The 25109-nt window shown below is 39.5% G+C and overlaps 2 protein-coding genes and 1 long non-coding RNA gene across 14 annotated transcripts in view; 2 read left to right on the plus strand and 1 right to left on the minus strand.

The window, feature by feature from the left end:
* Positions 1-14706, plus strand: part of WNK3 (WNK lysine deficient protein kinase 3) — a 168817-nt gene extending 154111 nt beyond the window's left edge. For all 10 annotated transcript variants that reach the window (XM_032398172.1, XM_032398175.1, XM_032398176.1 and 7 more), the window contains 2 exons: positions 6488-6690; positions 10639-14706. In XM_032398172.1, coding sequence (XP_032254063.1) covers positions 6488-6690; positions 10639-10968 — 533 coding nt within the window. In that variant the 3' untranslated portion in view covers positions 10969-14706. The remainder of the gene's footprint in view (positions 1-6487; positions 6691-10638) is intronic.
* A 3591-nt stretch (positions 14707-18297) lies between these two features.
* LOC116628087 lies at positions 18298-23754 on the minus strand. The gene is made up of 3 exons (XR_004298567.1): positions 23662-23754; positions 23334-23388; positions 18298-19262 (listed from the first exon to the last, which is right to left on the minus strand). It is a non-coding gene; the product is annotated as an uncharacterized LOC116628087 (long non-coding RNA).
* Positions 23667-25109, plus strand: part of FAM120C (family with sequence similarity 120C) — a 103780-nt gene continuing 102337 nt past the window's right edge. For 2 of the 3 annotated variants that reach the window (XM_032398182.1, XM_032398184.1), the window contains exon 1: positions 23667-24401. In XM_032398182.1, the coding sequence (XP_032254073.1) occupies positions 23703-24401 (699 nt within the window). In that variant the 5' untranslated portion in view covers positions 23667-23702. The remainder of the gene's footprint in view (positions 24402-25109) is intronic. The other variant, XM_032398183.1, reaches the window with a different exon arrangement.

Genomic DNA, 25109 nt, shown 5'->3' on the forward strand with positions numbered 1-25109 from the left:
AAGCGGGGGGGGGGGGGGGGGGAGGAGGAGAGGGAGAGAGGACTGAGAGAGACTCCTTAAGCAGAATCCCTGCTGAGCGTGGAGCCCTACTCGGGGCTCAGTCCCAGCACTCTGAGATCATCACCAGAGCTGAAATCACTAGTCTGTTGCTTAACCAACTGAGCCACTCAGGTACCCCGGGAGCTAAGATTATTGTTGTGTGAGACCTTTCATTTTATAATACAAGCTTTTAATGCTATAAATTTTCCTAAAAGTACCATTTTGACTACATCTACTAAGATTTTTAAAAATTAAGCTTTATTGGGCGCCTGGGTGGCTCAGTCGTTAAGCGTCTGCCTTCAGCTCAGGTCATGATCCCAGGGTCCTGGGATCGAGTCCCACATCGGGCTCCCTGCTCGGCAGGAAGCCTGCTTCTCCCTCTCCCACTCCCCTGCTTGTGTTCCTGCTCTCGCTCTCTCTCTCTCTGTCAAATAAATAAATAAAATCTTTAAAAAAATAAAAAATAAAAAAAAATAAAAATTAAGCTTTATTTTGGGGGGACAGTTTTAGATTTATAGAAAAATTGTTAAGATAGTACAGAGAGTTTCCAATTTCCATAAGATAGTACTGAGAGTACCCCACACCCAGTTTTCCCAATTACTAGCATCCTACATTCATATGGTATATTTGTCACAACCAATAAACCAATCTTGATACATTATTATTAACTAAAGTCCATATTTCACTCTGATTTCCTTAGTTGTTTTTTTTTTTTTAAAGATTTTATTTATTTATTTGTCAGAGAGAGAGACAGAACACAAGCAGGGCGAGAGGCAGGCAGAGGGAGAAGCAGGCTCCCTGCCAAGCAAGGAGCCCGATGTGGGACTCGATCCCAGGACCCTGGGATCATGACCTGAGCCGAAGGCAGCCGCTTAACCGACTGAGCCACCCAGGCGTCCCTGATTTCCTTAGTTTTTACCTTTTCTTTTTTCTGTCCCAGGATCCCATCCAGGGTACCAAATTATTTAGTGTTCATGTCTCCTTAGGCTTTTCTTGGCTCTAACAGTTTCTCAGAACTTCCTTGTTTTTGATGACCCTGAAAGTTTCGAGGAGTACCAGTCAGCTATTGTGTATAATTTTGTTTTTGAACTCTTTTTTACTTACTAGCACCAGAAGATGCTCTAGGCTAATTTTGTATATTTCCTGCCCCAGTCTTAGGAGCCACCATTTCCAAAAGGAATCCTAATTACTTTTATTGGAGAATAGACTAGCCTGCTTCTCCTTCTCCCTCTGCCCCTCCCCTCTGCTCACATGCGTGTGCACATGATCTCTCGCTCACTCGCTCTCTCAAATAAAATCTTAAAAAAATAATCCTATCTAGAATGTTGATTTTTTTTACTTCTTTTTTTAAATTTAATTTAATTTTATTATGTTATGTTAGTCACCATACAATACATCATTTGTTTTTGATGTAGTGATCCACGATTCATTGTTTTCATATAACACCCAGTGCTCCATGCAGTACGTGCCCTCCTTAATACCCACCACTGGGCTAACCCATCCCCCCACCCCCCTCCCCTCTAAAACCCTCAGTTTGTTTCTCAGAGTCCATAGTCTCTCATGGTTCATCTCTCCCTCCAATTCCCCCCCTTCATTTTTCCCTTCCTTTGCCTAATGTTCTCCATGCTATTCCTTATGTTCCACAAATAAGTGAAACCATATGATAATTGACTTTCTCTGCTTGACTTATTTCACTTAGCATAATCTCCTCCAGTCCCATCCATGTTGATGTAAAAGTTGGGTATTCATCCTTTCTGATGGCTGAGTAATATTCCATTGTATATATGGACCACATCTTCTTTATCCATTCATCTGTTGAAGGGCATCTCAGCTCTTTCCACAGTTTGGCTGTTGCAGACATTGCTGCTATGAACATTGGGGTGCATATGGCCTTTCTTTTCACTACATCTGTGTCTTTAGGGTAAATACCCAGTAGTGCAATTGCTGGGTCATGGGGTAGCTCTATTTTTAATTTTTTGAGGAATCTCCACACTGTTTTCCAAAGTGGCTGTACCAACTTACATTCCCACCAACAGTGTAAGAAGGTTCCCCTTTCTCCACAACCTCTCCAAAATTTGTTTCTTGCCTTGTCAATTTTTGCCATTCTAACTGGTGTAAGGTGGTATGGTGTAAGGTGGAATATTGATTTTTTTTTAATAGGAAGTAATTGACCCAGTTTTTTAAAAAGATTTATTCATTTATTTTAGAGAGAGAGAGCGCGCGCGTGATCATGCACTAGTGGGGGGACGGGCAGAGAGAGAATCTCAAGCAGACTCCCTGCTGAGTGTGGAGCCCTATGTGGGCTCAGTCCCACGACCCATGAGATCATGACCTGAGTCAAAACCAATTATTGGCTGCCCAACCGAGACCAGTTATTTTTACCTTGTGAGTTCTAGCCTATCTTCTTTGGTCTGTTGTTCCATTGTCAGTTCAGTTGCATTGCCTCTGTGGTACTCTTTGGATCTTTCCCACATGTGGGTCTCCCAGTGGTCAGTCTCAGTCTTTGGCAGTTGTCTTAGTTCATTTCTCATGTCTTTGGTGTACTGCATTTTTCGTTGCTGAGAGAAAGGAGTATGCTCAAGTGTGCCCCCCTCATGGAAGTCTGTGCATAAATTTCTCTAGATTCCTGTGTCTTTTTCCCTTGCTGATCCTATCATGCATCTTTTTGTTATAATAAACTTAGCTGTGAATACAACTATATGTTGAGTCCTTACACCTTTGATTGAATCACTGAATCTGTGAGTGGTCTTGGGGACCCTGAAACATAATTGCATTTGATAATCTCAATCCTCAAAATAACTGTAAGGTAGGTAGAAGTTAATGTCTGTCTCTTATAGGTAAGAAGACTAAAGTTAGTGAGGTTAAACTACTTCCCTAGAACCTCAGTTCATAAGCGAGGGAATCCAAATCTGTTTAACTCCAAACAAAGCCTTGGTTCTTCACTGTTATTCTGCATTGCCTCCTAATACCAGAAATTGTGTCTTCAGTGGGTTGAGAGGAGGCAATGGAGGATTATAGAGGGTGATAGTGGTCTGAGACTGCTACATACAGCTTGTAGTATTTGAGTTGGTCTTGAAGGGTAAATGGACAGGATTAAAATTGGTGAAGTGCTGTGGGAAGAGTATTGTTTATAGGTAGAATTGCATGATATAAAGGCATGCAAATGTTAAAATGCAAGATTTATTTCCAAGAAAGAGAATATAACAGTTGGATGAAATGGAGGGTTGATATTAGAATTAGAAGGTTTTTCTTACATACTTTAAAAAAGAACTTTTGGCAACTGCCGTAGCTTGTCTATGCTACAATCTGGTGTAAGATAATGTATCTGATCTAACACATAATTATATATTTAAGCTTAATAAATGAGATAGTATGTTTGTTTAGGGATAATAAATATCTGTTCTGCAAAGATAACCATGACTACTACCAATGACTTTGCCACCTAAACAAGTTAAAAACCTACTGTTGTTTAGAGGTTAAGAAACCTCTAAAGTGGGAGGGGGGGTTGAACAGAAGAGTGAAATGCTGAAAACAGCATTTAACTGTTATTAATCTGGTGGCAATGTGAAGAATGTATTGGCTAGAGCTAGGGAGTGAGTCCATTTAGATCATTGTAATCATAGCATTCCATGTATGAGATGATTAAGAGTTTAGAGAATTGTGGAAGTGAAAATAGGCAAGAGATGTTGTATAGGATGAATTGCCATGATGTGGTGATGACTGGATATTTGTATATCTTTGGTGAGATCCAAATGTTCGGAGTCTGAGTAGTTTGGAGAAAATATGAAAGATATAGAAATATGACATTTAGGTGAACTGTTATGCCAAGACCACGTTAGGTTTGATTCTAGGTGTATTGAATTGAATAATTTATTGACATCCAAATGGAAAAACACATTTGGGTTCTGAAATTGGATTGAAGAGGGGTCAAGGTTTGAGATAAGAGATGGGAACATTCGCAGTCAGGTGGTCACTAAAACTATCTGAATGGGGGCATCACCTTGGGGAAAAAACAGAAAAGAACAACAAGGACTATACTCTGGTTTTATTCATTTCATCAGTAAGAAATGAATATTAAAGAGTATCTTTGAAGTTTTAAGTAATAAGTAATGTTGACTTTTTTATAACTGTTAAAACATTTGTACAGTACTTCTTTTCATGTAGATATTTTCTAGTTTGTGAACTTTAAGTGGTCTTTTATGGTATATGAGTAACTCTTAAATGAAATCAGTAAATAATTGTCCTTTTCATGTATAAAGTATAGTTAGGCACCGGATAACATTCACGTAACGTTTTTTTCTTCTCATATAGCATGTTGTTCTTGATAACTTCTGGAAGGTATGTGTGTGCATATCTTTCTGTTGCCTACTTAGGAGTCTTGCCCTCGGTTCCTGTTTCATTTCAATACCTGTTTGGTTTGTTAATCATTTCTTCACTTGCTGGCTATTGTGCCACTATCATTACCATCAATTGAGGGTTCGAGATCACTTGTTCCATCAGAGTTGTACACAAGAATCCTGACATTGGGCTTTCCCTTAGTGCAGAAATGTTCTTAAATGAATGACATTCAAACTTAGCTCTATGCAACACATTCTTTTTTAGAAACTAAGGGGAATGAGCACAGAAATACTCCTTAGGAGAAGCTGGGTGAACAAAAATTTTGGCACTAATGTGTATATGGTTCTGGCTATTGTCTCCATTTTACTCCTACCTGCTGACGTCTCCATTTTACTCCTACCAACTGACATTTTTCCAGGGTAAGAAGACAATCTTAAAAGGCTTCAGCTCCAAAGTCTTCCCCAATATTGTTCTGCTATTTGTTCCATCACTGGAGTTGACAGAGAATTAGATGAATGTGCAGAGGGATAACAGGGGAAAAAATGTCTTTATTATAGGCTGACTTGTTGTCTTCGGGTTTTAAGTCTTAGAAAAGGAGGGAATTCCAGCAATATTGGTATGTCATTTTGGTAACTCATGGTTGCCCAAAAGGTAGTATACATGATTTTTTATAAAACTTTTGTATATGTGAATGTGGTCCAATTAATTCATTAAACTCTTCTTAAGCAATTTTCATTAATATGTTTTCATTTAATATTTAATCCCCTTGAATCTAAGCTTTCAGTAATGCAGAGTTCATTGAGAATCACAGACTTTGTATAAGCACTCATTAAGATTATCAAGTTCCTCCTTTTGAAGCAAGTTTCCCATTCATTTCCCAGTGTATTCTATGGGTTGGTATGGTACAGTGGAAAGCACACTGACCTGTCAGGATACCTGGGTTCTAGCCCCAGCATATAACCTCAGCTTCTGGATCCCATTCTTCTCATCCAAAAAATAGAATACTTGTTGAGTCTATATCACAGGTCTGTTATAAGTTTCAAAAATGATAAAGAAAATTACTTTGAAAGTGTTAATATGGAGGCTTCTTGCATCATCTTTGGCAATTTACATATTTTTTCACAATTAAAAAAAGTACCATAACAAATGTACAAGAAATTTTCATATGCTTGTTTAATAAAATTCCTGAAAATGTTATTGTGCTTATATTTCAAAACTGTATTTCCTAAAATTCATTTTAAACCCACTCTATAAGTTCTGGATTGTAAATCCGAGGAATTGGAACTTTATGAATTTTTTCTATGAGAATGATTTAGTAAATGTGTATAATAGTACTGAATAATTTAAATACTTAGTGTGATGTTCAGATGAGGAAATTTTTTGCTGTCAGAGACTTCTGTAATTGATTTTTTTCATTTATTTTGGACATCTTACGCTCTACAACTCATGAAGTTCATACACCTTCTGCAGTTTGTTTCTGCCATTTGTTTATCATTAACAAATAAAAATATTGGTTAAAAAGTTAAATGAGATTCTAGTTTTCTGATGCTTGTTGAAAGTCAGTATGGTATACTGAAAAGAGAGAGCATCCTTGTCTACATTTTAGCATTCCAGGCCTGATTCAGCTGATGACTAATTGCAAGAACTCGGGCATATCATTGTACCTTCTCTGGGGCTCATTTGTCCATTATAAAACAAGTGGTTTGGATTAGACTTCTAAGGTTCTTTTCAATTTTAACATTCTATGAGTGTTTTTAAAAACTCTTCTAAGTATCTATCTGAGGAAACTAATGTAAAGATTATAATTGGTACTGTTTTTAGAGATACTGTTTATTATATTTGACTAATAACTTATACCTTATTTGACTTATACCAAGGTGACCATATAATTTGTTATCCAACAAGAGAAAACTTTTGAGAGTTAAAGGCACACTGTTAATAATTACTCCAGGGCAACAGCTTTTAAACCAGGACTGTCCCAGATAAACTTGAATGTCTGGTTACCCTATCTGTACCCCGTATGTGGGGTTCTGTCAACTGCATTATTGGCCGAAGAACAGTATTTATCAGTTTTAATTCCTTTTTATGGTTTTTCTGTTTTTTCTTCTAGATCCACTGTGTGTGGAAAGTAATGTAGCATCATGCCAACAATCTCCAGCTAGTAAAAAAGGGATGTTCACAGACGACTTACATAAGCTGGTTGATGACTGGACAAAGGAAACAGTAGGAAATTCTCTTATTAAGCCAAGTTTAAACCAACTCAAACAGAGTCAACACAAACTAGAGACAGACAACTGGAACAAAGTATATGAAGTAAGTTGTTTTTACATATTCCTCTTTATTTATGAGAACTAAAACCAGGGGCTCCTGGGTGGCTCAGTCGGTTAAAGGTCTGACTCTTGATCTCAGCTCAGGTCTTGATCTCACGGTTGTGAGCTCAAGCCCCACGCTGGGCTCCACGCTGGGCATGGAGCTTATTTAAAAAAAAAAAAAAAAAAAAGAACTAAAACCATAAAAATTGATTCACTTAGTCACTATGAGAGAATGGTGTGATTTGACAACATAGAGACTTCTATCCTTGTCTAGATTCATTATGTCTAAGCAAATTATCTTTTAGACCAGAGGTCAGCAAACTTTTTCTGAGAAGGGGCCAGTTAGTAAATACTTTCAAGTCGTGTGGTTGCAACTAGTTAGCTCTGTCGTAGGACAAAAGCAGCCATAGACAAAACATAAATGAATGCACATGGCTTTGTTCCATTAAAACTTGACTTGCAAAAAGAGGTGGCATGCTGTAGATTGCTGTCCCTTGTTTTAGACTCTTACACCTGAAAAAAATAACCATCAAGTATCAAAAAGAAAGCATCTAGAGTGATGGTTAATTCAGTCCTGTGGTGCAAGAAGAGTTTGGGTTTTGAGGAAAAGCTATCATATGTTGTATGTCAGTATTCTTAGAACTACTAAGTGATCTTATTTGTTCAGTTTGAAAAATAATTTTAAAGCTCTTTAAGCTATAATATTGTGAAAGACATCTTATATTTATGGGATGAGATGCCTAGTTAATTGCATATGGTCTTAGATGTACATGCAGTTGAGATATAGAAAGATGTCCTCAATGCATTCTGGAGTGGGAAGAAGGCAGGCCTATAGAACAATATATACAGTATTTGTTTAAAATTATGTACATTAGATATATGTATATACACACAGAAATAGGAAAAGCCATTAACAATATGCGGGATGGTGGAATTTGGGCCTTATTTACTTTGTACTTCTCTGTGTTTGAATTTTTAAAGTATCACTTTTTCACAATGAGTAAATCTATTAAAATGTGAATCAGGGCTTAGAATCTGAACTCTCATAATTGAAAGAGATATATTTGTGTGTGTGTGTGTGTGTGTGTTGTATTTGTGTACATGTATGTGTATATTTGTAGTCATTGCATATAGTTTGGTAAAGAGAGTCTGAAAATACAGTTAGTGTTAATGTTGAATAAAAATTTCAAAAGCCTAGATTTCCCAAACTAGGAAGCAGTATATTTCTTGGGGATTCTGTGTATTTATCTTACTCCTGGCACCGATTTATACACAGATAGTATCACCATTGTAAAAATTGGAAGACTTTAGAGGCAGATTTCAAGGCATAAATGCATTGGTGCTGCCAGTGACAGATCCTCTGAGTACTTTGTGAATGGAGACTTTTGTTGACTAGTAGGAGGGTGGTTGTTTGCAGTATAATGGGGGATTTTTGGAGGGAGAGTGAGTAGAAAATGGAGTATGAACAAAAGTGGTGAAGGTCTTTAAACAGAATTGGGTTCCAATGTCAGCTCAGTCACTTACTAGTTGTGTGACTATAGGCAAGTCATCTGTGCCTCAATTTCCATGTCTTTAAAACAGAGATAATACTTACCTGCCTTACAAGATTGCTGTGAGGATTAAATGAGGTAACACCTTTAGAGTGACTAGCACAAAGTAGTAACTATTTTTGTATTTTGAGTTCAGTTGATTACATCTTTGTGTGGAAAACTGATCTCATAATCTAATGTTCTTGCTTTTTATCGATTTGTGGCCTTAGAAAATTTTGTCACAATTATGTCAAACTTATATAAATATATAAATATAAAATTGTAGCTGTAATAAGGACTTCAAAGGAAAAATTAAGATATCATATGTAAGAGATTTGATCTAGTGAAGGGAAGTCAAGCTTTCACTGAGAAAGTGATGATTGAACAGAGATCTAAAGAATGAGTAGGTGTTAACTAGGTGACAAAGGGAGGGAATATAATTCCAAGCAGAAAGAACAGCATATGCAAAAGCCATGTATGGGTAAAGAGATCATGGAGAGACTGAAAGTAAGCCAGTTTGGCTGAAGTGAAGAGAGCAGAGAGGAGTTGGTATGCAGTGAATCTAAGGAGTTTGGGAGGGTCTTAAAAGTGGTGATGATAAGGAACTTTGTTTTATTTTAAGAAAGATGGATAGCAAAAAAAAAAAAAGAAGAAGAAGAAGAAGAAGTTGGATAGCCATTGAAGCCCTAGGGTTAACATCATATTTGCTTTTTGAAAATATTACTCTGACTTGAAGCAAGAAGAAAGGATTATGGGGGCTAAGGGAAGAAGTTGATAGACCAAATAAGAGTTAGTCACAGTAGTCTAGATAAAGAGAAGTTGAGATAAAGAAAAGTGAATAGATTCCAAGAAATGTTTAAGAGAGAAAATGGGGGTGCCTGGGTGGCTCAGCCAGTTAAGCGTCTGACTCTCGATCTCAGCTCAGGTCTTGATCTTGGGGTCGTGATTTCAAGCCCTGCATTGGGCGCCACACTGGGCATGGGGCCTACTTAAAAAGAGAGAGAGAGAAAAGGGACAAGATTTAGTATGGAGTGGATGTATGGCAAGAGGGAAGGTGTCAAGACTAGGTTTCTGGCTGCCATTACTGGCTATCATTCAAGCGTACCAATCACCAAGATGTGGAACATGAGTAGGCAGTGTGTTTTGGTAGAGGAAAGACCATAGGTCATTTGAATCTCAAATTCCTTTGAAATATGCAGAAGAAGGTTAAGTATAACAAGTCATCTCCATTGTCTTTTTTAAAAATAAAAATCACATTATTGTTTGTAAAATAATGTTCATTATAGAATTTAATAAATGCAGAAAAGTACAAATCTTAAAATAGCCCCTTCAAATCCCACTACCTAGAAATAATTGTCACTAACTTTAGGTAAACAACATTTCAGATATCTTTCTGTCTGTATATGGATACATGGAAATGACTTTATAAAAATGCAATCATACTATATGTGCCCTTTTGAATCAGAAGTATTAAATTTAATTTTACTTTAACAGAACAAAAACACTGATATGAAGAAGGGATTACTGAACTTGAAATAAATGTGTTTTTTCACATCAAGAGATATGGTCATTCATTCTTGAGTCAAGCAAAAGCCTTTTAGTTTCAGTTTATTTGAAAGGCTTTTAGCTTGACTATTCAACCTAGAAGAACTAAGCATTTGAGACTGATACCAAACTCTACTTTAAGTGAGAATTATTTACTTCCGTTAGACTTACTATTACCATATGCATAAGATTTCAGTAATCTCGAGAGATATGCATACTCGCAATAGGACATGATAAGGAGAGTCAGGCAGGAATATATTTTCACAGTACTGCCAAAAACATAATGCTCTTGAGTTTAAACTTCCAAAAATGCAATAGGAACGTTAGACTTTAAGGCAATGAGTAGAAGTGGGTGGGGAGGTGACATTTGTTGAGCACCTACTATATATGCCAGGCTCTTTCCCCTGTGCCACACTAAATCATGCTCCTCTGTCTCCAGAGAATTACGTAGTAAGCTGGTCTGTTGTCTGTGGTGCTGAATGAGAGAATTCATGGGGCTAGGAAGAGGAAATAAAAATAGAAGAGTAGTGCTAACATAAAGAAATGAGACAACACTGAACTGTGAACAGAGATTTAGCAGGGTCCTTGGAGTTAGCTGGAACTCTATTCAAATCCTCACCTCACTATCAAGTTGCTTAGTGATATTGGGTGTCAGCAGTTTTGATCTTCAATTTCTTTATCTGAAAATGCCTACCTTGCAGGGCAGTAATGAAGAGGAAATGAAATAAGGTATGCAACAATGCTTGGCACACAGAAATGTAGCGTCTTATAGTAATAATAGGAAGAGTAAGCCAGAAAGATTAGGAAGGAATATAGATGGGTAAAAGCATCGACCAAATGAACTGATCTTTTGTTTTTATTTTTGTTTTTGTTAGAATACTCCATCTACTATGGGCTACACACCAACATGGATTTCTTCTCTGTCCCAAATCCGTGGAGCTGTCCCAACCTCCTTGCCACAAGGACTCCCACTCCCTTCATTTCCTGGGCCATTATCATCATATGGAATGCCCCATGTTTGTCAGTATAATGCTGTGGGGGGGCCAGGGTACCCAGTACAGTGGGTAGGAATTTCAGGAACACCGCAACAGTCTGTAGTAATTCCTACTCAATCTGGGGGACCATTCCAGCCGGGAATGAATTTACAGGCGTTTCCAGCTTCATCAGTGCAGAATCCATCCGCGATCCCTCCTGGTCCCAAATGAATCAGAGTAGATGATGAAGAAAAGGGAGATTTTTTTCAGAATTATTTTCAGGACACCTAAGATACTAAACGTTCTTCTTCTTGGGTTCTGCCATATTTTCCCTCATTTGAGTTTACTTTCCACTATATTTTTTTTTTGTTCCATTGTGGTATTTTATATAGCTCATCATTCTGTAGAACTGTGCAGTTTGTACATAGAACACTGCACACAGAAATGTTTTTTCACTTCAAATCCTATCCTCTTTGATACTTGATTTTTTAAAAATACCGTTCAGAATGCTTTAATAAGCTCAGCTGGAGCATTACCATTTCCAGGACACTTTCCATGAATTGCTGAGAAGCCCCCATTTTTTACTGCTGCTATCTGCAGCTGGATGATACTTTAAAATGTATAAAAACTATTTAAATTGATATTCCCCAAACGTGGACGAAGTGAGACCCTCCAACAGCCGGAGTCTTATGGGATTCTTCACATGTTTATGTTAGGTTTACCTTTCACAGAAGGCAGGGTAACTTGCTGCAGGAAACGTTTTGGTATATAAAATTAGAATAACTTTGTCAACCAATATAGACCATGAGCCCTTTTTAATGTGATTTTCTTCCCGTCGTCACAGCAGGAGGAGTGAAGCCTTGTTCTAGGTGAGGCGGAGAGAAAGGAAAAAACAGAACTGTAACAGTTCCTTGATTCTGCAGATACTGTAGCTGCTTTAGGATTTCAATAGTAATTCAAAGCAGCTATCTCCTTGTTTCTCATGTGCACACTACATTGTTTTTGAGCATCTGAGAGGCATTGGTTTGGCTTGCATTCTTTTGCAAGGGATATATTGCAGCTGATATGAGTCTCATTTTGGGGGAATCTTTGTATTCCTAACAAAGAGGATTCAAGTTACACCTCTATTGACCCATTCTTCTGAAGTAAAATGTACTTGACACAGTAGGTTGTAGGTTTTGAGACTTACACATGAAACACTGGCTTTACAGGGTTCTAAGATGTGGGGTATACACTGTCCTGCAGTGAGATAGTAGACCCTCGAAGGACACTATTTAAGTTGCCCTTAGCTTTTTTTTTTTGGGGGGGGGGGTTGCCATTTTTTTAGTTGTTATAATTTCTTGTTAGTATATATAGCATCCTAAATGATTTTAGATCTTAGATGATTTTGGCAGCCTCTTTAGAATCTGAGAGAGATCACTGTCAAGTTGCACTTTACTGGGTTTTATCCAGTTTTAGGAGGTGAGGCAATGTCAAAATATACACTTTTGATTTTCAAGAAGGCTAACTATAGTAATCTTAAAAGGCTGGTCACAGAGTTACCTAATGCTCAGTCTGTGAAACCCAAATGGAATTCTTACATGGAATTAATCAACTACCACATATACATGTTTACTTTCCACTCTGAAAATTTCAAGGTCATTTCTAGTACACATTTACCTGATAATGAGTTCTGTCTACTGGTAAACATTCCAAATTACCACCCAACATTTCTTTTAACAGATTTTCCTCCATGTTCCTCTAAAATTTTTACCCTATGAGCTTGCCAGGTGATGAGGAAAACTTAATAGGTGAACTTTTTTTTTTTTTTTTTTTTTTTTGCATAGTCTACTTTGTGACATTCAGTACCCTTTTTCAAAAAAATGTTTCTGGTATTGCTTACCTGAGGATCACACTAACCACCATAAAGATTCTGTCACTATTCTTTGGGGGTGTCTAAAGCAGCATTTTCAGAATTGCTGTTGATAAGAGCCACAGTTTCTTTTCATAAAACATACTCTGGTTTGGGTGAGTCTTTCTAAATCTTATGTACAGATTCTTCAAATTTCTTCTACAGTATTGGTTTGCAAGTTGCAGTGATTTTAGGACATTAGTGTAATGCAAATGCTTGCATTGCAGTGTTTTCCATGTGTACAAAAACAATGCACCTAAAATCCGTAATTCTTTAAAACTGCTCGTGTTTCATTATAAGAGTTGGCTTTGTGTAATTACATTAAGACTTACAACCTATAAAGTGAAAATTCTGCAGGTTTTAAGATCCCTTCCTCTCTAGATGTAATCCTTTTAAACAGTGTACCCCAGGATGAAAAAACCTCCATGGATGACATGCACAATTACATTTATTAATGGCTGCTCTACATCAGATGTCCCACATTTGCCACCACCTCTGTTTTATGTATAATTCATCATTCATTTGCCTGCAGACTTTTGCAGTGCCTTGTAATATTTAGAATCTTTTCAGATTTTTTGCTGGAAAGAAAAGTAGTCTTCTAAAGTTTGAAGATGGTGAATAGTGTACTGCTGTCTCCATGCTGACCGCAGTCGTTGGGTTAACATATGTTATGTATACATTATGTATATGTAACATGTATAAGTTTAAAAATACAGAAAAAAGTGAGTTTGTGCAGAAATGAAGAAAACAGTGTTATTCACATCACTGTGGGTTTTTATTTTTTTTCCCATTACTTAAATGTTTGATTCAGATTATAGTCACTTTGACTGTAAATATTGGCTAGTTTTCTATGTAGGGGTTTTACATTATTTCATAATTTTGCTAATTCATATAATAGTGCTGTTTTCATCCTTGCTGAGGTAATTTTCCTCCCCAGAAACAATTAACTCTTGAGGTGAAGCTCAGAAATTCCCTTCTTACTTAACAAAGAGCCTACTATATAACAAGGGCCTTCTACCCATTTCCAAAAAACCACACAAACCTGTCCTTTTCATTTTCCTTTTTGTAGCAGAAAGAGGTTGTACTAAACCATCCTGCTTGTAAAATTTATTTGGGGAATAGTCTGTGTGTCCAACCACCATGTTTACTTCTCAAAGTACAAGTCTTATGAATAGTACTGTATCTCCATATGTGGCAATGTGAGCATTTCATCATGAAGTACATGCTGCTATGTTTGTGAAGTTGGGTGTAACATCATAAGACTATGAAACCAGTATTGGTGTAAATCTAACGAAAATAACCCTATGTATATTTGTAGCAGTCTTGAATCTCTATTTAAGGTAATTTGCTGTAATATAACAAATACCCATTGTTTTTCATCCTTTTCTTGCCAATTTTATATCAAGCATGAATTCTCATGGTTTGACAGCAAAATTATCTGTGAAAGTTTAAAAGGCACTTTTCCGCTGTGATTTTTGGATTGAGTGTGGAGTGTTATGTACAGTATGATGGGATGTATCATTTTAGAACCCCAGATTTAAATCCAGTCCAATTACTTTTGTTTATCTACCTCGTTTTCAGTGCTGTTTGGGGGTGCAGAAGTAAACACTGCCTGTGAAACTTGCTTTTTTGCCTAGATTCTCAGTATTCTTTCAGGTTATACATCTGGCCTGCCTCCTAGTCCCAGTGCTAACCATGAGTTCGAGATGAGAGGGACCACCACTCTGCCACCAATCTGTGTTTAAGTGATGAGAGCCACGTGCCTCTGCAGAATAAGCTTTGGGGATTTGGGGAAGGAGAGCAGAGAAATAAATCCAGCTGGTGGCAATGTAGGACCTAGTTTTAGGAGTCAGTCCTAAAATAAATGGTAAGAAAGTATCTAAATTAGACAGTCCAGTGCCTGTAACTTTGCATCTTTTATTAAAGATGCATTTCTCGTCTGTGTGCCTAAAGGGCTATGGGTTGAAATTGCTTTAACTACCACAGTGACATATTTGCTCAATCCTACAGCAGTGGCCTGTCATTCAGCATATTAGCATACTGCTAGGTATTTGCAGTGGTATTTTCTTACCTTAAAATGGCTGTATGCTTTTAGTTGAATCGTAGTTGGTGGTAACTGTTTATCCAATCTCTAAAGTTTATTGGAGGCATTGACTTTCTTCTTTGCTGTCTTTTCTGAATGATGAAATGATGCATTCCTTTTCTTTTTCCAGAACACTCAGCTACTGTTTGTAAGCCACACGTTCCTTGTTTCACATGTTTACTGTATAACACTACAGAATATTTAATGTTAGCAAATACTGTATTTCAGGCTTCATGCACAAATACATTCCTGAAGTATGTTTGCCATCAGTTTGGGATTCAGTTATTTAATCTTCTGTTTGGTTTAGAGAAACTTGAGATTTGAGGTGGTGTGCAGGCCATTTTCTAGAATAGATTGTTCATTTTTTCATTCTGTAGTGTCCTTGGGACTTTTTTTAATCCCCCCTTTGTTTTGAAGATGAATCAGAGAGGGGGGTGTGTTGTAGAAAAGGCCATTGGTTTGATAAATGTAATTTCTGGTGTTCATTTTTTTAAAACCAATCCAGACTGTAAAATTGTGACACTCAAACTTGGTAAAATCCTTTACAATTAGTATGAAATTTTGATGGAGCCAAATGCTTTCAGTTCACCATGGAAATAGTCTTTGTATGTGAAGGATGAACACAAACATTGGTCAGGGTCCTTCATAGCCAACATAGGCAGGGGCCTGGAATAGTGGCTAGGTGACACTGACATTATTTTCAACTGAGATAGTTGGAAGACTGTACAAACCAACAGTTTCCATTCTGGAAGGTTTTCTTTTAATTAAAAAAAAAAACTCAAAAAGGCTAAAAGTCAAGCAAGAAGGGAAGAGAGAAACTGGGCTCTTGAGAAAAAAAAATGGGTGTAAAATAAACTCCTAAATGCGTGCTTGTCATCCTTCCAGGTTTTTGTTTTTGTTTTTAAGTTGCATTTCTTTTCCACTATAAGTTAAGATTTCAGATTGAGGTTTGTGGTCCAGAACATACCCTCAGCAGAAATAGTGACTGATCGGAAAGTGCAGTTGTTCAAGGTCTGTCATGCTCAATCACTTAAAGCTGTAATTTGTTTGATATGAATATTAAGCATGTAGACCTAGTGCAGCATGGGAGCCACTCAGGAAGTTTATGCAGTTAATAAACTTTCATGCATAATTTACTATGAAGTATGCAGAATTTCAGCCACTTCTTTACTCTTAACATTTAGTTGTATATGTGAACTCTCCTTTCTTAATTGGGGAATGTAGCATTATATAGAATGTTGTTAAACTTAATTTTAATCCTTCTTGACATTAACTTTTTTTTTTTTTTTTTTTTTTTGTAAACCAAGTGATCTGCCTTTAAGCAGTTGTCTGATTTTGGTTCTTTGAAACTGTGATTTTTATTTCATTTGTACCCAACCATTGTAAGTATTTTGTTTTGTTTCTTGGAAATTTTGTTTTGAAACAGAAAATAAAGGCTGTGTTATAAAATGAGTACAGTATCTTATTAAAATGCTTTCATAGTCACTGCAATCACCTGGCTTAAACTGGTTCTTCATTTATCAAATGTAATTTTTAGCAGATTTAAAAGATTTAGTCCTATAGATTATGCTGACTGAACAAACTAACCAAGCCGTTGGTTACCTCTTGATATATAGCTCTAGCAAATTTTGAGTTTACCTCTTCACCACTCTTATCAATGAGCTATAATTGTAACAGTCACTATGATTTTCTGAGTACCTATTGTGTTATCTAGGCTTTTACCTGTGATATTTTTAATTCATAAAACAATCCTATAAGCTGAGTCTGTTACTATCTCTACAGAGAAAATTTATGGATCAGAGAGATTAAAGAATTTGCCATGGTTAACACAGCTAGGAAATGGTGAAGCCTGGATCCAAACCCAGGTCTGTCTGACTCCCAAGCTCATAGGAAAAAACCCAGGCCATACAACTCTCAGATATACTGTAGGAAAAATAATCCACATACATTTACAATAAGTTTTCATCTATTATTAGGATTAGTAGGTGCTCTTTTTACATGTCTTTCATGAGGTTATATCCAGTGCTTGTTTTATAATTTTAGGAGTAGAAGTATGTGTTTATAGTACAAACAAGGATTCAAAATGTGCCCTTTGCACAAACATATTAAGGAATTTCCTTTCATAGTGACAATGTTTATGGTACATCTTTAGGAAAAAAGTACATTTGGAAATTTCCCTCCCACATCTCTCATTTACCACACTACAATGACTTGGGAAACTGCCAAATGAGGTCCGATCATTTGTTCACTTGATAACTTAGAAGAATTGTGCATATGTTTATGCAACCAGCCCTGGAGGAAGAGTTAAGAGACCTATCAAAAATATCCAAGGTTAGCTGAGGATTTAAAAAATATTTTTTAAAAAATCTATTACCTTTATTTATTGACCCAGTAACTCTGAGGCATTCTATCTTCGATGATTCCCTAAAGGAAGGATACAAGGTACATAGTGGAACAAGCATGGGTTTTGATTCATAGACCTCTCAAACCTCCACTGTCTCATTTGTAAAATGTGGTGGTTGTACTAAATGAGATATGCAAAAGCAGCTACCTCCATCCCTAATTTGCTAATTATGTTTATTGTGAGATATCTCTGGTGACTTTCACACTAAACTTGTACTTGGGAAATCAGGCTGGTTTGGAAATGGGACCTCATTCTTATTACAGTTAATACAGATAGACTTTTTAGAGTCCAACAGACCCAGAGTTGTATTCTGGCTTTGTGAACTTGGGAAAACTGCTTAACTTTAACACCTCAATTTCCTTTTCTGTAAAAAGGATAGCTGCCTCAGTTGGATTGTTTCCAGACTAAATGAAAAAGCATATAAAGGGCTCAGTTAGCACTATACCTGGTACGTAGTAGGTTTGCTCAAATAATAGTAATGACTACTCAAGGGACCTTACATTATCACTATTTTAAGAGAAGAGGAAACAGGTGACAAAACTGAACCCAACTTGTGAGTCAGTGTGAGATCTCTTGGTGGAAGAGATTAGGTATTGGCCCAAAAGGTCCTAGATGATGTAACAGAGTGAGGTCCAGAGTTGAAAGTGTTTAAGTTGGGGGATAAGACAATATAAAACCCATTTAAAATGTGCACCACTAGATAAAAGAAAGAGATGGCAGAACTGTCTGTGCCTAAAGAGTTTAGAAGGAGCTGAAGTAATAGTAGTAGTTGGGGAAAATAGAGTGGGGTCTTACAACAGAAGCTCAACACAGAAATAAAGATGTACAGCATAGGTAATGGTCCAAATAGGAGCAGGACCTTGTGATAGATAGATGAAGAATTGGAAAGGACTAGCTCACATGTGTGTTACAAATGAGGAAAGACCCTCAGGAATTAAACCAGTATTTGTAAGGTTTCTCCATTCCAGCTCAGAGGTTCTCAACCCTGACTGCATATTAAAATCACCTGGGGAGCTATGTAATCTATGTAAAGCACAACAATGTGAGTGTACTTAACACTATTGAATTGTACACTTAAAAATGGTTTAAGATGGTAAATTTTGTTGTATGTATTTTACCACAATTTAAAATAATAAATGTGTCTGTGCTCCACCCCTACAACCAGTATTGTTACATCCACATATTAATGTAATTAGGGTTGAGAACCACTGTCATTGTTTACTAATCAAATGACTTCCCTGCCTGCTATTAGCCAGTTGCTGGTTCAAGAAAAACAAGAAATATGGCAGCCTCATTAGACCTTCTAATGAACTATTTCCTATAACCATATGAGCTTATAGCCTCTCAAAGAGGCCCCAAGGTTCTGGGCAATAGAAAAAGCTAAGTGGGCCCCTTGCAGAAACTGAATAGCTAGTTGCTACTTAAGTGGAAGATATCAGAAGACTGAGTCCAATGTGAACTCTCCAGGCAAACTCTTTATGCTTCTCTCCACCCTTCATGATAAGAATGAAGATTAATTAGGTGCGTACTGTGCCAGTTATTATGCTAAGCACTCTACATCATTTAATCTCCACAAGCTTCTGAGGTAAGTATCATTACCATCTCCCTTCTAAGCTCCTCGACTGCTGAAAACTGCTTTCTCCCAGCGTCCAGCTTTATTCCTGGCACGTAGTAGGTACCAAATCTGTTGAATGAATTAATGAGTCCCTATTTCACAGATACAGTAAGGGATCAAGAGGCTAAGTAACTTGTTAAAGTTAGATAGCTAATAAGGAGTTGAACTAGTATTGGAACCCAGATCTTGGCTCCAAAGCACGCCCCTTAACTACTATTCTGTGACATCTATCCCCTTCTGCTTTCAGGGCTTTGGCCTATGTTATCTCTACCCTCTCTGGCCTAAAGTTTCTCCTGTATTAGGTATGTTAAGACTCTTGTGTACAAGTAATAGAAATCCAATTTGAACAAGCTTAAACAAAAAGAGGAATTTATTATAAAGATGGTGGTGTCTCACAAAACCCAGGGATAATGCAGATGGACCTTAGGAACAAATAAATCAGGTGCTTGAATGCAGCCAGGATTTTTCATCTCTTCTCCAGCTCAATCCCAAATTCTCTGTGAAGGTACATAAAGGATGGCTCCTGCTGCAACTATGAGGATAAGGTAGAGAAGGTGGTAGAAAAGGGGTACTGGGAAGACAAAACAACAGATGTTTACCTATACTCCTCCTCTTAACTGCCCATAAACACATGCCATTTTCCCCATAGCTACAATTCCAAAAATGCCCATACCTAACAGAATCCACGGATAAATGCAAGTCACATGCAACTTCTGCATCCAGAAGCAATGGCATGGCATAGACATGCCCCTTCCTCATCTACTTCAGTGACAACCTAAATGTGACTCCTCTTGATCATGCAACCTTTAGTAAACTTAACTGCCACCAATAGATCTAACATGAGAAATACAGAAATAGATTAACCATGATCAAAATTCCCTTTTAGGAAAGGAGAGGGGCACACCATTATCAGCCACCAGGTCCAAGTATGCACCATTTCCACCTGGATAGGAATAAAGGAAATAAATTACGGGCATAGAAAAACTTATGCGAGTCAATTTACTGATGCACCCTCTCACTTAACCAGTCTGTACTTGGACCTAGGGCATGTTCTAGAAGAGCAGTGATTCTCAAACTTGAGAGTGCATTACAGTCACCTGGAGGTGAGAGACCTGCAAAAACTTTTCTCAACACAAACACTCCCTTCAAACACCTGTGCCAAGAGACTTGACCAAACTTTAGTATGGCTTCTGGAAGCCTAAGGCTAGTCCCTGAGATGACCCATTTCCCATCTGGAAAGCTCAGGGCTGTCAGAACTTACAGTTTGCTCTAGCCAACACTTAAAGATAGGCCCCTGACCTCCCTTTTTTAGAGCATTTACTAAAAAGGGCTTACAACTGTGAGTTCTTCCCCTGTCCCCTTGAGATGTATATGTATCTCTTACAACTCAGAAAGATACTTCTTAAAGATCTGAGAGCCATTCCTTTGAAATGTAATCATCAGAAAGGCTAGGGCCTCTATCTCAAAGTCTCTGTAGGATAGCACCCTAACTTCCGTAAGTGCCAGCTAGCAGACCTAGCTGGCCTAATCGCTTTTGCACTCTTACCCACTTTTGGTAATTTTTCACTTCTCTGACTCTCCTTGAGGCCCTGCCCCCTCCTTCTCTGTCCTCCCTCATCCTCACTTTACAACGCCCAGTCACCTCTGCACAAGTGGGAACAGAGCCCAGCTTTTTCCCCTGCTGGCAGTAGTTACTGAATAAAATCCGTTTTCACTGCTCTTTTTTTAATTTCAAGTTTTTATTTAAATTCTAGTTAACATATATGGTAAAACTGGTTTCAGGAGTAGAATTTAGTGATTCATCACTTATATATAACACTCACTGTTCATCACAAGTGCCCTCCTTAATACCCATCACCCAGTTTTCACTGCTTTAACTAATGTTGAGTTTTGTTTATTTTGACATTACTTAAAAATCAGATTGCTGGCCCCACTCACAGAGTTTCTGATTCTGGAGGCCTGAGGTGAGGCCTGAGAATTTCTAACAGTTTGTAGGTGAAGCTGATGTGCTGGTCCCGGGACCATACCTTGAAAATCACTGTTCTGACTCGTGGTCCCTACTCACTAGATATGATTTTCTAGTGATACAACTTCCTCAAAACCTCATTTGACTGCCTGGGGATTTCATTTGAGGGGACTCAGAATGCTAATAACAAGTCCAAGAACCTTGTCAAATTATGCTCTTTGAATCTTCAGATCTACTAAAGGGAATAACCTGGCTCATCCTGTTGCAGCTTCTATCTCTTAGCACTCTATCTAATGTTTTAACTTATTCCCCCTGGCATTCTGCTCAAGGTCTGCAGTTCAGAGCTTGGGTAGATAATAATAGGCTGAGTTCAAGGCTATGAGGCGTCTTTCTCTTTAAAGATTTTATTTATGAGAGTGAGAGAGAGGGAGAGGGAGAAGCAGACTCCACACTGAGCGCCGAGCCCAACGCGGGGCTTGATCCCATGACCTGAAATCACAACCTGAGCCAAAATGAAGTCTGGCGCTTAACTGACTGAGCAACCCAGGCGCCCCATCTCTCTTTTCTGATCTGCTGTGGGTATGTTACACCTACCCTCTCTTCCTTGCATTCCAGCTGAATGCATTTACAGAGGGAGGCATCATCACATTTGCGGGGGCTTGGAGAATAAGGAATCTCTGGAGGCTTATACAGATAACCTCATTCCAATTACCTAGATGCCAATTTCCTAATCAGTGAAACGTTTGACATCAGAGTTCTACTGCTCTAAATCAGCAAAGCCCATGAATATCGGACACTCAGCAATTGCAGATCTCTTGATACAGGCAGAGGGGCTGCTCTGTTTTGAGTGCCAAGAGCAATAAGCAACTGCTTAACTGCCAAGTAACACAGAATGCCAACTTGCTGTTAACTGCTGTGGGAGATCTCCAATCTCTGCCAGTTCCATATTTTAGGGTCTGTAAATTGCCACACTCCATTTCTCATATCAGTTCTTGAAGGTTTTTTGGTTTTTATTTTTTGTTTTTTTGGTCCTAAGTAGTTTCTAACCCAATTCTGTCTGAAAAGTAGTAATAGGATATGGGATTGCCTCACAGAAACCAAGGACCAAGAATGCTTCAGGAATGATAAAGACCCTGGAACTTAAACACAAAGAAGACTCTCTCTCATCTCTGTGCTGAGAATCTGCATTTTTCTTCTCTTTCTGTAGAGCAGTATATTTTACTTCTGTCCCTCTGGTGGTAAAATTGCTGATAGCTTCCAAGTTTTATGCTTAGAGAAAAACTGATCTCTCTGGTCCAATTCCAACTTTATAGGAAATGAGATTCTGACTGACCCAGCTTGGATTATTTGTCTACCTTTGACCCATTCAGCTATGGTTATAAGAACATGACAGTTTTTGCTGTAACTCTGTCAATGGGAGGAGGGTCAATTCTCAGAAAAGGAGGGCTGAGAGACAATCCAATAGGTGTTCACTGTACTAGAAAACCTCTGTTCTTTCCATCTTTCATCCCTTCAAGCCACTGCTCATTTTCAAAGAGTTACCTATGTGCACTGCTTCACCATCTATTTATTCCTTGCCAATCTAGCTTGTTCTATCTGCACTGTTCTTTTATGATAAATTCCTTTTTGGAGCTTGAAGCATTTTCAGCTTTTGCATCCTACTAGACTGTTCTCAAACTTCATTCATCTTAACTACTCTTGGGTTCTGCACCTTTGCATTCTAACTCTGCCTGCTATTATCTCCCATCTTTCATTATTTTCCAAGCCAGATCTGGCTACTACTCGCTATTACAAAACAGATCTTGTTTTCTGCCCTCCTCCTGCTAAGAGTGGGCCTTAAAAGGCAGTCAGAAGACTGGTGCTACATCAGAATCAACTTAGAAGCGTGCTGAAAATCGATTTTTCCAAAAGATTATGATTCTGTTACGTCTGAAATTGTAGCCCTTGCAGTTATTCTGCAAGAGCTCCCTGACAGATTCACAAAGAGGTTTGGAAACAAAGGTCCTAACTATAGGACACTGTAGCTCTGTGAGTAGTGGAAAGGTACAACTTGAAGTTTAATTTGTGTTGGTGCTTATTTCCCTGACCAAAGACATTCTGAAAAAAAAAGTGATAATTTCACTTTGTCTCTGCATTCCGTTGGGTAAATAATGTCAATTTCACCACTCATAAATTGGGGCCAAGAACTCTTCGAAGAATTACGGTGTTAAAAGTTAAGTGGATTACTACAGAAAAGTTGGTTAGCACTTTTACGTTTCATATGTGTCCCATCTCATTCATTAAAAGCTACGCATATTATTTTTCCCCCCGGCAAGGAAAACGCTCCCTCCTCGGGAATTTTAGCGTTGTTTATAGCTGAACTCAATCCACTCTACTTCCTTTCCCATGATGCATCACTTCTCCCCCAACTCCTTTTCCTGGTAAATAGCCTGAAGCAACTCGGCGGATGCAGGGAATTGGCGTGCAAATCCTAAACACGTTTCACGCCCCGCCACCTCGGATCCTGTGACCGCAAGGGCAGCAAGCGGTGGTAATCTTGTTCCTCGACTGCATCCTGAGGCCATAGAGAAGACTACAACTCCCAGGATGCCCCTCCTCCCTGCCCCGCTCCCCCTCCCCCAGCTAGAAAGCGTGTACCATAGAGAAGACGAGGCAACATGGCTCCCGGAGGTGGAAGGAAGAGGCTTCACCCCTTTTGAAGCGGTGAAGAGCGGCCGGAGAGGGGGGAAAAAAAAAAAGAGAAGTCACTAGAGCCTGTCATCGCTTTTATCCTCCCAGCCTCTCCTGAGTCCTATCGGCCTCACCCCTTCTCCCCACCCAAATCCAATCTGTGGTCTCCTCCCCACCCCGCCCTCATCCCCTCGCTCGCTCACCCCTCCCCTCGGGAATCCTTTTCCCGCCCCCTCGCCCCCCGCGGAGTGCGCACGCGCCCGCCCCCAGCTTCGCGCCCAGATCGCCGCCTAACCTGCTCGCGCAGCCGCTGTCTCGTCTGCCCACCGACGAAGCATGGGCGTCCAGGGCTTCCAAGAGTTCCTGGAGAAGCGCTGTCCCGGGGCCGTGGTGCCCGTGGACCTCCTCAAACTCGCGCGCACGGTCTCGCGCCAGCAGCAACAGCACCAGCATCGTCAGCTGCCGCCTACGGCAGCGCTAGCGCCCGGGGCTCCACGCGCCGCCAGAGGCTCCGCGCCTCTGCAACCGCCGCTCCCGCCCGCTGCCTTGGGTGCCTACTCCGGGGGCGCGGGGCCGACTCGGCACCATCACCCCGCTCACCACTTCCACCACCACGGCCAGGCGCACCCTGGGCTGCACCCGCCACCGCCGCCGCCGCCGCCGCCCCCTCCGCTGCCCGGGGCCCGGGTGCTTGTGGACGCGGGCTCCGCGCTTCCGCGGCTTTATGGTGGCTACCAGACGGATTGGGTGTGTGGCGGCCAATGGAACGCCATGCTGGGCTACTTGTCAGCGCTATGCCAGGCTTGTGCCTATCCCGGCGGCGACGGCCTGGAGCTGGTGGTCATGTTCCCCGGGGGCCTGGGAAAGGACCGGCTGGCCGAATGGGGCCGTCGGTGCCAGGCCGAGCGGCAGACAGCGCAACTGATCGTGGGACACGTGGGCAACAAGGGCACCCCTCCTCCACGGGCCTGGTTCCTGCCACCGGCCTGCCTGAGCCACTGCGTGAGGCTAGCACTCATCCGCTTCCGGGTCAAGGTGAGGGAGGGGCCGGATCTTAAATAATATGCCCCACACCTATTCCCTCCCAGCTAAACACCTAACCACCCACCCACTAACCTGTCCCCCATCTACTCACTCACCGCCTAATCAGCTAATCCACTTGCCTAACTATCCTTTATCATTTTATCCATTTACCCACCCTTTCATACCACCCCCTACCGATTCGCTCTCCAACACAACCATATCTCTACCCATGTCATCCCAATAACTCCCTTTTTACCTTCACTCATCCAGTGGCCTATCTCTGGGTTTTAGCCGAATTTCTATTGTGGCCCCATCTTTTTCCTGCTGTCTTCTGCCTCAAGCTGAAATGCCTTTTTCCAAATTTTTCTAGTTGGCAACCCTCTTCCGTATGTCTCTTTCCAACCTGGCAGCAAATCAATTAAACAGATGTTAATCGAATACCTTTCTTCTACAACTTCCTCCCCCCCCCATTTTGACCCTGTGCGCTTTTTTTTTACCCATCTGTCCATTCAGCCTTTTTCATTTCCACATGCTTCTATCTCCTCCTGCCTTAGCCTAAACAAATAAAAAAAAAAAAAAAACCCCACTGATTCAGTCACTGTTCAACAAGTATTAGACCACTGAGAGTGAGGGGCTTAAGGGACATGTGAGACATGGTTTCCTGCCCTTGGAAAATCAAATATATAAACATGAAAGATTTATTTAATGGTATAAGTGTGT

This window comes from Phoca vitulina, unplaced genomic scaffold (genome assembly GCF_004348235.1).
Source record: "Phoca vitulina isolate PV1807 unplaced genomic scaffold, GSC_HSeal_1.0 scaffold111, whole genome shotgun sequence".
NCBI lineage: Eukaryota > Metazoa > Chordata > Mammalia > Carnivora > Phocidae > Phoca > Phoca vitulina.